The sequence below is a fragment of the Dipteris shenzhenensis genome, chromosome 24 (genome assembly GCF_047967505.1).
Source record: "Dipteris shenzhenensis isolate YYH24624 ecotype China chromosome 24, Dip_SZ_1.0, whole genome shotgun sequence".
Classification (NCBI taxonomy): domain Eukaryota; kingdom Viridiplantae; phylum Streptophyta; class Polypodiopsida; order Gleicheniales; family Dipteridaceae; genus Dipteris; species Dipteris shenzhenensis.
This window is the reverse complement of record NC_141619.1, coordinates 19,443,646-19,455,691: the sequence shown is the minus strand read 5'-3', so window position 1 is coordinate 19,455,691 and position 12,046 is coordinate 19,443,646. Positions and strand designations below refer to the sequence as shown.

General features: G+C 45.9%; 1 protein-coding gene across 3 annotated transcripts; it reads right to left on the bottom strand.

Moving 5' to 3' along the window:
* Window positions 1-7,181: 7,181 nt before the first annotated feature.
* On the bottom strand, window positions 7,182-11,458 carry LOC147886332 (pentatricopeptide repeat-containing protein At1g03540-like). 3 transcript variants are annotated; one of them, XM_087395577.1, is made up of 2 exons: window positions 10,983-11,458; window positions 7,182-10,942 (listed from the first exon to the last, which is right to left on the bottom strand). In XM_087395577.1, exon 2 carries the CDS (start codon window positions 10,803-10,805, stop codon window positions 7,512-7,514), a length of 3,294 nt encoding a protein of 1,097 aa, XP_087251703.1. In that variant the 5' UTR covers window positions 10,806-10,942; window positions 10,983-11,458; the 3' UTR covers window positions 7,182-7,511. The 3 variants fall into 3 exon arrangements, with proteins under 3 accessions (XP_087251703.1, XP_087251702.1, XP_087251704.1); XM_087395576.1 differs by having other exon boundaries at window positions 7,182-10,998; window positions 11,139-11,458; XM_087395578.1 differs by having other exon boundaries at window positions 7,182-10,984; window positions 11,139-11,458.
* Window positions 11,459-12,046: the final 588 nt, after the last annotated feature.

Genomic DNA, 12,046 nt, shown 5'->3' with positions numbered 1-12,046 from the left:
TGTTGGATACACCAAGCCTTTTTCAACAGTTTGTTCTTCTCATCTATTAACATTGTGATTGTCTCTTGTGACCTCTCTTTTGCAATTTTTGAGTCAGAAAGTTTTTTTTGTTCTTGGGTTAGTTGTTCTTAGAGGGTATGCACGGTATCTCTAAGTATATTTGTCTCTCCTTCCATTCTCAACAAGTGAACCTTCGCAAAGTGTGCTTCAGCATTGGAATGGCTGATGTGTTTACAATATCCTAGTAAGCCTTGAAGACCATTGCCTACGTATTAAATCAAACTCGTCACATTTTCAAACAAAGGTGGAGCACCTGTCAAAGGATCCATTGGATAGAGTCCACCAACACTCCATAAGTCGACATGCTTTGTTCCTTGTTGTCATAATCGACTAGTGTATCTTTGTCGGCAACCTTGTGGCCATAACATTGACGAGTTGTGGCATACTCTGGTGTAACTTCGATGTGCAAGGTGCTTTTTTGTGGCTTGTTGGTGCGATCTTCCAATGGAGCCATGAGAGGGATTTAGAAATAAGGCCCAGGATCAGTTCAAAAAATAGAATAGCATCAATGGAAACAAGTTTGGGACAATGGAAAAGTATAATAGGATCAATGGAAGCAAGTTTGGGACAAAATGATGAGAAGAAATTGGATTTGGGTGTTGCAAAGTGCTTACAATACAAGGTATATGAATGTGGGATGGGAAGATGATTACGATGAGAAGGAGTAGGATTTAGATGTTGAAAAGTGATGTGGCTACATAGGCATGGTTTGGGGGAAAGTTTTGAAGAGTTTTGGGCCATTTTGGGCACTTTTTAAAAAATCTAAAATTTAGGGCTAGGGTGTACCCACGAGATACTTTTTGGGAATGTGGACCACCTAAAGGTTGTAAAGAGAGTTAACTTTTTGAGAGTGAGGGGGCCCTCCAACTGGGAGAGGGAGGTGCACTTTTGGGGACCACCAAGGACCTAGGGAGATGTACTTTTTTGTCCCCATATGGAGTGATGGGACCCTTTATAGGCCTTATTAGTTCTTAATCCATTTTGCTAATCCACTCCTTATGAGGCCCTCTTTGAGTCCAAAATTCCCCTAATGCCTTTCCTTTATAGCACTCTATTGGGTTAGTGCTATGCACATATGATCACATGATGTTGACTATGAACTTTCAACTGATGGAGCCTCCACTCTAAGCTACTCCTTGTGAGAGTAATGCAAGGCATGAGCCATCTGCAAGTGTCACTCAAGTGGCCTCTAGATTGTTGCAATGTGTTTCTATGAGAGAAAGAGGAAGGGGGAGAGGGGAGAAGAGAGGGGAGAAGGGAGGGAGAAGGAGAAGGGAACAGGAGAGTGAAGGGGAATGGAGTGGAAAACACAAGGGCACTACAATGGAAACAAGGGAACACCCAAAACACTCTTGGAAGAGAAGAGGGAGCTTGTATTCAAACTTGTGCAAATAATAATGAAGAACAAAGTTAGGAGCAGTTCTCCTTCAAGAGGGAAGGCCAGTAGCCTTTGAAAGCAAGAAGCTTTCTCCCTCTCAAAGGAATTGGCCAACTCATGAATTAGAGTTGTATGTAGTTATCCATGCTTTGAAAACATGGAGGCATTATTTATATGGTTCAGAGTTTTATGTGGATGTAGATCATGATACTCTGAAACATTTTAGTAAATAGCCTGACTTGAGGGGCCACCAAGCTAGGTGGGCAGAACTCATGCAGGAGTTTAATTTAACGATTCGGTACCGAAGAGGAAAAGATAATAAGGTGGCTGATGCATTGTCTCGCATTATGCACAACCTGAGTTTCACGGTATTAGAGAGTGCTCTAATGACCGAGATTAGAGAAACTCAAAAAGTGGACGAGTTTGTCCAGAGCTTATGGCCTAAGGCTCATGTGTTAAAACCCGGGGAAAATGAAAAGGATGACCTGGCATCCAGAAAAGGCCAAACTTATGCAAGATATACCATAAGGGCTGGTATGCTAGAAAGAAATGGCAAAGTTGTAGTACCTAGTCAGAATGATCTCAGGCAGAGAGTCATTCGACAGTGCCATGATAGCCCGTGTGCGGGACATCCAGGAGTCAAGAAGACATATGATCTCGTGAAGCGAGATTTTTTTGGCCAAAGATGAAAAAGCATATTCATGAATATGTGACACAGTGTTTCTCGTGTCAAGTAAGTAAGGCCGAGCGGGTGAAGCCACCCGGAGTTTTACAGCCCTTGGAGATACCACTAGGTAAGTGGGAGAGCATTTCCATGGACTTTATTGTAGGGCTGCCTATGACACAAGGAGGGTATGATTCTATCCTTGTGGTGGTTGATCGTCTAACCAAGATGGCTCACTTCATTCCGACTAGAGAGTCTGTTAGTGCCCCGCAAGTGGTGGATTTGTTCATTATACATATATTTCGTCTGCATGGATTGCCTAAATCCATAGTGTCAGACAGAGATGTCAGATTTACCGGTCATTTTTGGACAGCGGTATTTGAGACACTAAGGACTGAGTTGGGAATGAGTAGTGGGGATCATCCTGAGACGGATGGTCAGACGGAGAGAGTCAACCAGACTTTAGAGGATATGCTGAGAGCATATGTGTCATTGAGGCAACATACGTGGGACAAGTGGTTGCCATTGTTGGAGTTTGCCTACAATGATAGAAAACATTCCTCTACAGGGTTCAGTCCGTTTAAGCTGAACTATGGTTATAGACCAACAAATCCAACTATAGTTGGAGTACCTCAGAAAGTGCCTAGTGCCGCGAACTTTGTGGTTCAGATGCGGGAGATGCTAGCACTTGCGAGAGCTAATATCCGCCAGGCTATGGATACAACCAAGGTGTATGCGGATGAAAATCGGTCTATAAGAGTATTTAAGGAAGGAGAAAAAGTTTTTCTCAGAGTTCCTTCGCACTTGAAGTCGTCGACTTCAGGAGAGTGTGCTAAGTTATCACCTCGATACTGTGGGCTGTGGTTAATTCTAAAAAGAATAGGCAAGGTAGCCTATAAATTAGAATTACCACTGGGGTGTAAGGTGCACCCAGTGTTTCATGTTTCTCGTTTAAAGAAATTTTTGCATATTGGTGACTCACTAATCGAAGGTGTGGTTTTGTTTCAGAAGATAGAGGATAATGCAAGACGCAAACCAACAAGAATCCTGGACCGAGGAACAATGCAAATACGAAATCGGAAGATACCTACGGTGTTGGTTGCATGGCATGGTCAGCCTCTATCGGAAGCTACCTGGGAATCCGTATACCAGTTATGGAGAGTGTTCCCAGATTTCATCATCGAGGACGCTGATGCTTGAAGAGGGAAGGAATGTTATGCTCTAGCCGAGATAGCATGACCTCGGAAAGATCGGTGGGCATTTTCTCTTAGATGATCGACTTTTGTAATATTTAATGTGCGTAAATAAAATGGTCAAGAGAAGTAACTACCAAGGTCCTAGGTGAGGGTGAAATGGCATTGACTAGGTGGTTTTGAGTGCTAAGGCCTAGGTGCACCTAAATGTGCAATAATGCCAAGGGGCAAATGGGTTAAATGTGCCCCAAGAGAGGGGTAAATGGTGCACCAAGTGAAAAGGGCTAAAATGTTGACATGTGGCAAGGGGAACCATCTAGGGAGTTGTGGGTCTTGTGGATATGCAGGGGGGGAAAAGGAAATACGTATTTGTTGCAAAACTACGATCCATGAGAGTATGGTTGGGTGGAAATAACTAGTGCCATCGCCCGTGATCTGAGAGAGAGTTAGAAGAGTGAATGTATCACCTCTGAACTTCAGAAGGTACATTTTGCGAGTCGTGCCTCGACGTCCCGCAGTGAAGTTATGTAAAATAATTTGCTCTAGGATCAACAAGATCTCAGTGTCCTCTACTTCAGGTGCATCGTCCAGTATGGGCTCTTGAGATGGTTCCCCAATGAAGGGTTTCACCAAGCTTATGTGGAAGACATTGTGGATCTTCCAATGCTCTGGAAGTCTCAATCGGACTGAGACATCATTTATTATCTGCAACACCTGAAAAGGACCATAATATCAAAAGGATAGCTTGAAGTAGATGCGCTTTTTGCCCACTTTGGCTTTTAACCGGGCTTTCTCAAATTTCAATAAGACCCATTGGCCTTCTTTCACTACAAACGCCCTCCGTCTTTTATTTACAGCTGCTCTTTGTTTCTGCTGTTTTTGGCAGCTTGAGGGCATTCGTAGAAGTTGTGGCCTCGATCGCCACACTTGAAACACCGCCCTTCAGAGTAATACTTTTGCTTCTGTTGTGGAGACAATGAGCTGAAAGTGTGGGCTGCTTTCTTCGAAGGAGGCTGGTTGGCTGACTTTTGCTCTTTTGGTGCGTCCTTTGCTGTCTCCTTACCCTTTTGTTCCTTGGAAGAGGTTCCCTGGGACTTCCGCTTGTTGTTGTTGCCATTCCGCTTGTTGGAGAAAGATTGTTTCTTCTCCACCTTCAAGGCGATGTTGATGGTGTCTTTGAGAGAAGTATTAGTGGCAATGTCCACCTCATGCTGAACGATATACCGTAGGCCAGCAAAGAACTTCCTTTGCTGCTCTTTTTTATCCTTCCTACTGAATGCTTGAACTTTTAACAAAGTATCCCAAAAACGATCAACATACTCACTGACTTTCTCTTCTTGGCGTTGGCGGAGGATGTCCCACTACACCATTGTATCTCTTTTAAACTCCTTAGACAGGAAGTGCCTCATCAAGTTCTTCTTGAAGTGCTTCCAGGTGTGGGCTTGCTGTCCAGTGTTGACCATAGTTGCCCCCCAGAGTGAAGCACGGTCTTGCATGTGCAGGACGGCAAACCGGATCTTCACCTTGTCTTCGTACTCGTCCCCCTCAAAGAAATACTCGAGGTCTCGGATCCAAGCCAGCAAGACCTCGGGCTTGTCCTCTCCCTTGTACTTGGTAAACTTGAAGAGCTTATCTCCAAGAGGTACCTTATGCTTTGCATACCTTCGTCTCCGTGGACGTCTCGAAGGAGATGGACTCCGATGACGCCGTCTACCTCGAGGAGGGGAAGAAGAGGATGATCTTCCCTCCTTGTTGGAGTTGCTGTTGTCCGCACGGCCTCTTCCTTGGGGATTGGGGCCCTATGTCATGAGTTTCTGCTTGGCTGCTTTCCAGCACTTGAACCTGTTGAGCAATGTTTGCCAAGAGAGCACTCAACTCATGCAGGTTAGGAGGAGGGTCAGGTCCATTGGCTACCATGATAACAAGATGACTCAATGAAGGAGAGACTCAACAAGAGAAAGCACAGAGTACAGGACCACTGCCTAAGCTCTGATACCAATGTAAACTACTCGGTGCTTTCTATCAATTTAGACAACGGATTTTGTAGAGGCGTTTGAATGAGATGATTGCGAGTTGCCAAACACATATACTTGAAGAGTTTGCAATTAAGCTAGAATTAAGACTTATACAGCTTAAACACAAAGTGACATCATTGGAAAATGCAATATGATTGAGGGGCCAAGATGGGGCCCCCCCCTTATCCAGGCTCAATTTATTCTTGAAAATGGAGATACAAGACCAAGGTGCAATGCACCTTCCAAACTGATGAACTCAGTGAAAACCTAGGACCTAGATACAAGACTCGAGCATATGTACAAGGTAGACAACAAAAAGGAGGACTCCAAGCTCAGGTTTCAACTCTTGGCTTGCCCAATCCACAAGGAAGAAGCCTACAACAATCACCACTTACATCCAACATTAGAGACAAGCACTAGTTTCTAGAAAGATAGTACAAACAACATGAAATAGTACTGTAAATGAGATAAACTTGACAATACAGGCTCCCTTCGTGACTTGACCCTTTTGTAGATGAAGTCCTTGATGCCTCTGAAGCTACCTTGGGAGAGGAGAGTGTGGAAATGGGACTGGAATGAGAACAGCTTAGAAAAACAGCCTATAGGCTACAGAGAGAAAGCTTTATGGAGTGATAGCTGTAGAGAGAGAGTGCCAATGCTGATCCCAAGGGAGGGGATGTAAGAGAGGAGCTGCTGCTGTTCCAGAGGTGCACAGAAAGGCAGATTTCTACAAGGGAAATGGGCTGGAACAGTAGAGAGAAATTCTGCAGTAGAGAGAGAAAGACTGCAGCAGGAGAGAGAAAGGGACTGTGGCTGCTCCAGGCTAGGAGGAGAGAGGATGCTACTGCTGTTCCAGAAGAGTTGAGAGGGGACAGATTTCTGGAGAGGAGGGGCTGGAACTGTAGAGAGAGAATGTGTTGTTGTAGAGAGAGAAAGTGCTGCTGAGGTGAGAGAATGGCCTGGGGAGAAGCTGGCTGCACCCAAGGAGCTGGAGAGGTTCTAGTGCATCATCCAAAAGGAGGGAGAAGAAAAGTGACGAATTTTTCATGTGAGGAATAAAGGGGAGAGGCCTTCTTTTATAGGCTCAGCCCCCCCCCCCCAAGCCTAGAGTGGAAGGTGGACACTTGTCCCAGATTTTTGGTGGGTTGCAGTCCCAAAGAGGACAGCCCACAACTTGCCCCAAATCTACCAGATTTGGGGCCAAACACTTGGCCTACATGTCCTGCCACTTGCCATGCATGCTGCCACATGTGTGGGACAGGTGGACTGACCTGCCAACTCAAATTCCACGTGTCAGCTGCCACGTGTCACTCCCAAAAACCCTAAAATTTCAAAGTTGTCAGAATTCAATTCTGATCGCACCCACGGGTTCCTAACAGCTTAGACTATCTATTGACGTACTCTAATGTCATAATTGAGCCATACTGAGCTCATTTGTTTGTCGTCTTATCTTGTATCTCCATCACTCTTGGTATGCTGCCAGGCCCACACCCAAAGCTCAGGGAACATTCTCTTGAATGGTTCCTAGGTCAGTATGCAATCTATGCATTTGATTGGTCCCATGTTTGGGTACTCAGGTGGGGTGTGGTTACCAAATGTCCCTCTCAAAGAGAGGCCATCACTCTTGTGGGTCACTAATGCCCATAACCCCAAGCAAGGGGGTCCACCCTCAAATGCTAGACCTAGTCCCCATTGTCCGTAACTGAACAGTAGGAAAACATTTCATTTCTTAATAAGCATACTATTGAAAAACAAAAAGAAAAGTACCAAGCAAGTGGATACATGTTGAAGCAGGTTGACATTACATCATTGTGAAGTCTGCATGATGAAAGCAAGCTCAACCATGCTGAGCTGACATTTTCAAATGGCATGCTGATGATCAAGTCCTGACATGTCACAGTAAGTATAATTGCGAAGGATGCTCAATGTGCACATCCTTTGCAATTAATTTTGCTTGACCACCTGAGAGAGTTGGTGACAAATGATGTTAAAGTGCACCCAAACAGTTCTTCAAGAGCTTCCCTCAACAGGGGTCGATATGAGCTCAAACACAATGGCCAGCTTGATAATCTGGTAGCACGTGTGCCTTCTTTCTCGGCTTCATTCACATCTAGCACTGCATTGTGTCGGGTGATATAACCTGCACTTATCATGCACCTAGTCAAATTCAACCTCTGCATCTCAGCGTGTATATCCTGGTGCTAAGAATGGCCCGTGGCACTCACAAGATATTCATACACATCATTCACCCCAATGTAACTGCAACCTGGCACATTCTTCACACCACTATCAATCATTGCCTTACTAACCTTCAATGCATCATTTGTCTTACCTGCATTAGCACGAATGTTTGCTAGCAATATATAAGATGAAGCATTTGTTGGGTCTGATTTAAAAACAAAAGTTGCAGCGCGTACAGCCCGCTCTACATCATTGTGAAGTCTGCATGATGAAAGCAAGCTCAACCATGCTGAGCTGACATTTTCAAATGGCATGCTGATGATCAAGTCCTCTGCCTCTTCCAACAGTCCTTGTCGCCCAAGGAGATCAACCATGCACATGTAGTGCTCCATTAAATGGGTTATGCCATAGTCTCTATTCATAGAGTCAAAGTATTGCCTCCCATCAGCAACCAGACCCGTATGACTGCATGCAGTAAGCACACAGATGAAGGTGATCTTGTCTGGCTTCATGCCTTCTGCCTGCATTTGACCGAAAAGTTGTAGGGCCTCTTTGCCACACCCATTCTGGGCACACGCTGCGATCATGGCATTCCAGGAAACCACATCATGAAATGGCATCCCTGCAAACAAAGCCCTTGACTGATCCAGGCTCCCGCACTTGCCGTACATAGCAATGAGGGCACTCCCCACAACAACATCCGAGCCCCCTCCATGTCCAACAATAGTAGCATGGATCTCTTGGCCCTCTTCTACGGCTGCCACACTAGCACAGCCATCCAAAACGCAGATGAAGGTTATCTTGTTTGGGACAACGTCTTGGGCTTGCATTTGACAAAACAGCAGGATGGCCTCTTTGCCATGCCCATTCTGAGCACATGCCATGATCATGGCATTCCAAGAGACCACATCCCGCACTGGCATCTCTGCAAATAAAGCCCTTGAATCATCCAGGCTTGTGCATTTGCCGTACATATGGATGAGAGCATTAGCTACAACAACATCTGACTCTAACCCGTTGCCCACAATAATAGCATGGACCTCTTGACCCTCATTTAGAGCTACCACACTTGCACATGCATCCAAAACACCGATGAAAGTGCCCTTGTTTGGTTTGATGCCTTCCGCATGCATTTGGCCAAATAGTTGTAGAGCCTCCTGGCCATGCCCAGTCTGGGCACACTCTGCTACAATAGTGCTCCAAGAGACCACACTCTGCAGGGGCATCTCTGCAAACACGGCCCTTGAATCATTCAGGTTATCGCACTTGCCATACATATTGACGAGGGCATTCCCCACAGCAACATCCGCCTCCCATTCATTGCAAATGATAGTAGCATGGAGCTTTCGGCCCTCTTCTAGGGCACAAATACTGGCACATGCATCAAGAACGCATATAATGGTGATCTTGTTTGCCTTGATGCCTCCAGCCTGCATTTCATGAAACTGTTGTAGAGCCTCCTCACCATGGCCATTCTGGGCATATGCTGTGATCATGGTACTCCATGAGATAACATTCCTCAGTGGCATGTCTGCAAAGACAGCTCTCAAATCATCCAGGTTCCCGCACTTGCCATACATATTGGTGAGGGCATTCCCAACAACAATATCCCACTCCCATCCAGTGCCAACAATAGTAGTATGGATCTCTTGACCCTCTTTTAGAGCTGCAACACTGGCGCATGCATCCATAATGGAGATGAAGGTGATCTTGTTTGGCTTAATACCCTTTACCTGCATTTGATCAAACATTTGTAGGGCTTCCTTGCCATGCCCATTCTGGGTACATGCACAGATCATGGCACTCCAGGAGACCACATTCTGCAAAGCCATTTCTGCAAACACGGCCCTTGAATCATCCAGGCTCTCACACTTGCCGTACATATTGATAAGAGCATTGCCCAAAACAATATCCGATTCCCATTCATTGCCAACAATATCAGCATGGACTTTTCGACCATCTTCTAGGGCTGTCACACTATTAAATGCATCCAAAACACAAATAAAGGTGATCTTGTTTGGCTCGATGCCTTCGGCTTGCATTTCACCAAACATTGGTAGGGCCTTACTGCAATTTCCATTATGCGCACAGGCTGTGATCATGGCACTCCAGAGGACCACATCCCTTTCTGGCATCTCTGCAAACACAGCCCTGGCATCATCCAGGCTCCCACCCTTGCCATACATATTCACAAGGGCATTCCCCACAAATGAATCTGACTCCCATCCATTGCCAACCATAATTGCATGGATCTCTCGACCCTCTTCTAGGGCTACCATAGTAGCACAAACATCCAAAAGGCAGACGAAGGTGACCATGTTTGGCTTCAAACCTTCCATCTGCATTTGACCAAACAGTTGTAGGGCCTCCTGATCATGACCATTCTGTGCACAAGCTGATATCATGGTATTCCAGGAGACAACATTCCGCAGTGGCATCTCTGCAAACACAGCCTTTGAATCATCCAGGCTCCAGCATTTTCCATACATATTGACAAGGGCTGTCCCGAGAAAAACATCCATCTCCAGTGCTGTGCCAACAAAAGTAGCATGGATTTCTAGACCCTCTTTTAAGCCTGCCACACTGACACATGCATCCAAAACACTGGTGAAGGTCACCTTGTCTGGCTGGAATCCTTCAGCCTGCATCTGACCAAATAGTTGTACAGCCTCCTCATCATGCCCATTATGGGCACATGCCGCAATCATAATGTTCCAGGAGTACAAATTCCGAGAGACTATGTTGTCAAATACAGCACGTGCATGCTCTAACATCCCACAATTGCTGTACATTTGAACAACAAGGTTACTCAGAAATCTATTGCCTGCATATCCATGCTCAGCCATATGTTCTTTCACACGTTCACCCTCAGATATGGCCTTGGCAATGGTGCAGTGCCTCAAAAGTGAGGCATAGGTAGCAACATCTGTGTCTGGACCGAGCTGAGCGGGGATGTTCTTGTACAAGCTTTCAGGGGAGCAATCTCCGTTCATCGCAACAGCACTCTCATTTACTATAGGTGTATAGCAGGCCGTGCTGGTTTCTAGGGCTCTTAGCATTTCTTCTGCAAGCTTGGCCCATTTCCACCTCCCTCCACCGTGTAGCTCGGTGGCCATCCATCTCAAATAGGGAACAGGCAACGATCTCAGGCTCCTGCTCATATGCTTACCGAAACCAACTTTCACATCCCAAGGGCATGGCATATCGGAAGAGTTCGAGCAACATACATCATCTTCCGATTCTGCCCACATCCTTGGAGACAAGGGAAGCACACAGAGTGATGCTAATGATAAAGGAGGAGGGGATAATGCCATAGATCGTTGGTAAAACTGAGCAAATGACAACGCCCAAAACTCGACTCGCTAAGGGAGAGCTCGTCTCTGCAAACCTAGTCTATCTCCTCCAACTCTTTGCTGATGATCCTCGGAGCTCCTCTCCTTTGCCTCCATCTCTTGCTGATCCTCTGTGCCTCCGTTCGAGCTAGTAAAAACACCTGTGGTCAAACATCTTCCGCCATAAAAACGTGACGTTTTTTCAAGCTTTTGGGTGCCTCCTTCCAAGCGCGTATCACAAGCTTTCATAATTTCTGGTTAGAGTATCGAGAGCATCGGTTTTGGTATGATGCCTATAGAAAGGGTGAGTTCTACCTGTGTGTTAGCACTAGCTAAGGAGAGCAAATCTGCTCACTTTTGCTTGCGCAAGCTCCGCAATGTTCGGCGCCGGAAAATGCCCCGAAAACTTCTCTCTCCATGCGGGCGTTACACGGATTGAAACTGTTAAACCAATTGCTTGCACAGAAAACTTCCCTCTCCACGCAGGCGTTACACGGATTGAAACTGTTAAACCAATCGCCTGCACAGGGCTTTTGCGGCTTGCTTGCCTCATGTTAGTAGCGGGCCGTCTCTCTCCGAAATTGGAGTGAGACCAAGCAAATTTCCCTCTCCACACGGGCGTTACAGGGATTGAAGCTGTTAAACCAATCGCTTGCAGGGCTTTTCCAGCTTGCTTGTGTCATGTTAGTAGAGGGCCCTCTACTAACATGATTCAAGCTAGCCTTGGCTCTGGCCGGTCGCTTGATTCAAGCTAGCTTTTGTGGCTTTGGCTCTGGCCGGCGGGCGTGAGGCTAAGCAAACTTTTGTCTCCACACAGGCGTTACAAGGATTGAAACTATTAAACCAATCGCTTGCTGGGATTTTGCTTGTGTCGCATTAGTAAAGGGCCCTCTCTCTTCGAAACTGCACGTGTGGCCAAGTAGAAGGGAACGCCAAGGAGTTGCAAAAAATCATACATTTTCCATCCTCAAGAATGTGTTCTTCGAGGCCGTTCTCATAGTCACCCTGGACCGACTTTGCAGGATGGCTGGGCACTTATGAGGGCTGTCTCCACCCACTTTAGTAGCCCCACACTATTGTTTGTGCTTCTTTGTGCCTCCTTTATCGTCGATTGTGCTATAGATGGATTTCAACTAGGCGATGGCAAAGGAGCTTGGATACATAATTGATACATTCCTCTAGCATCTAGTGTCTAGAACGCTTGTTATCTTTTCCAATTTGAT

Bases quoted from the DNA above. Each gene is read 5' to 3' on its own strand.
- LOC147886332 (XM_087395577.1), bottom strand. From the start codon at position 10,805: ATGGCATTATCCCCTCCTCCTTTATCATTAGCATCACTCTGTGTGCTT.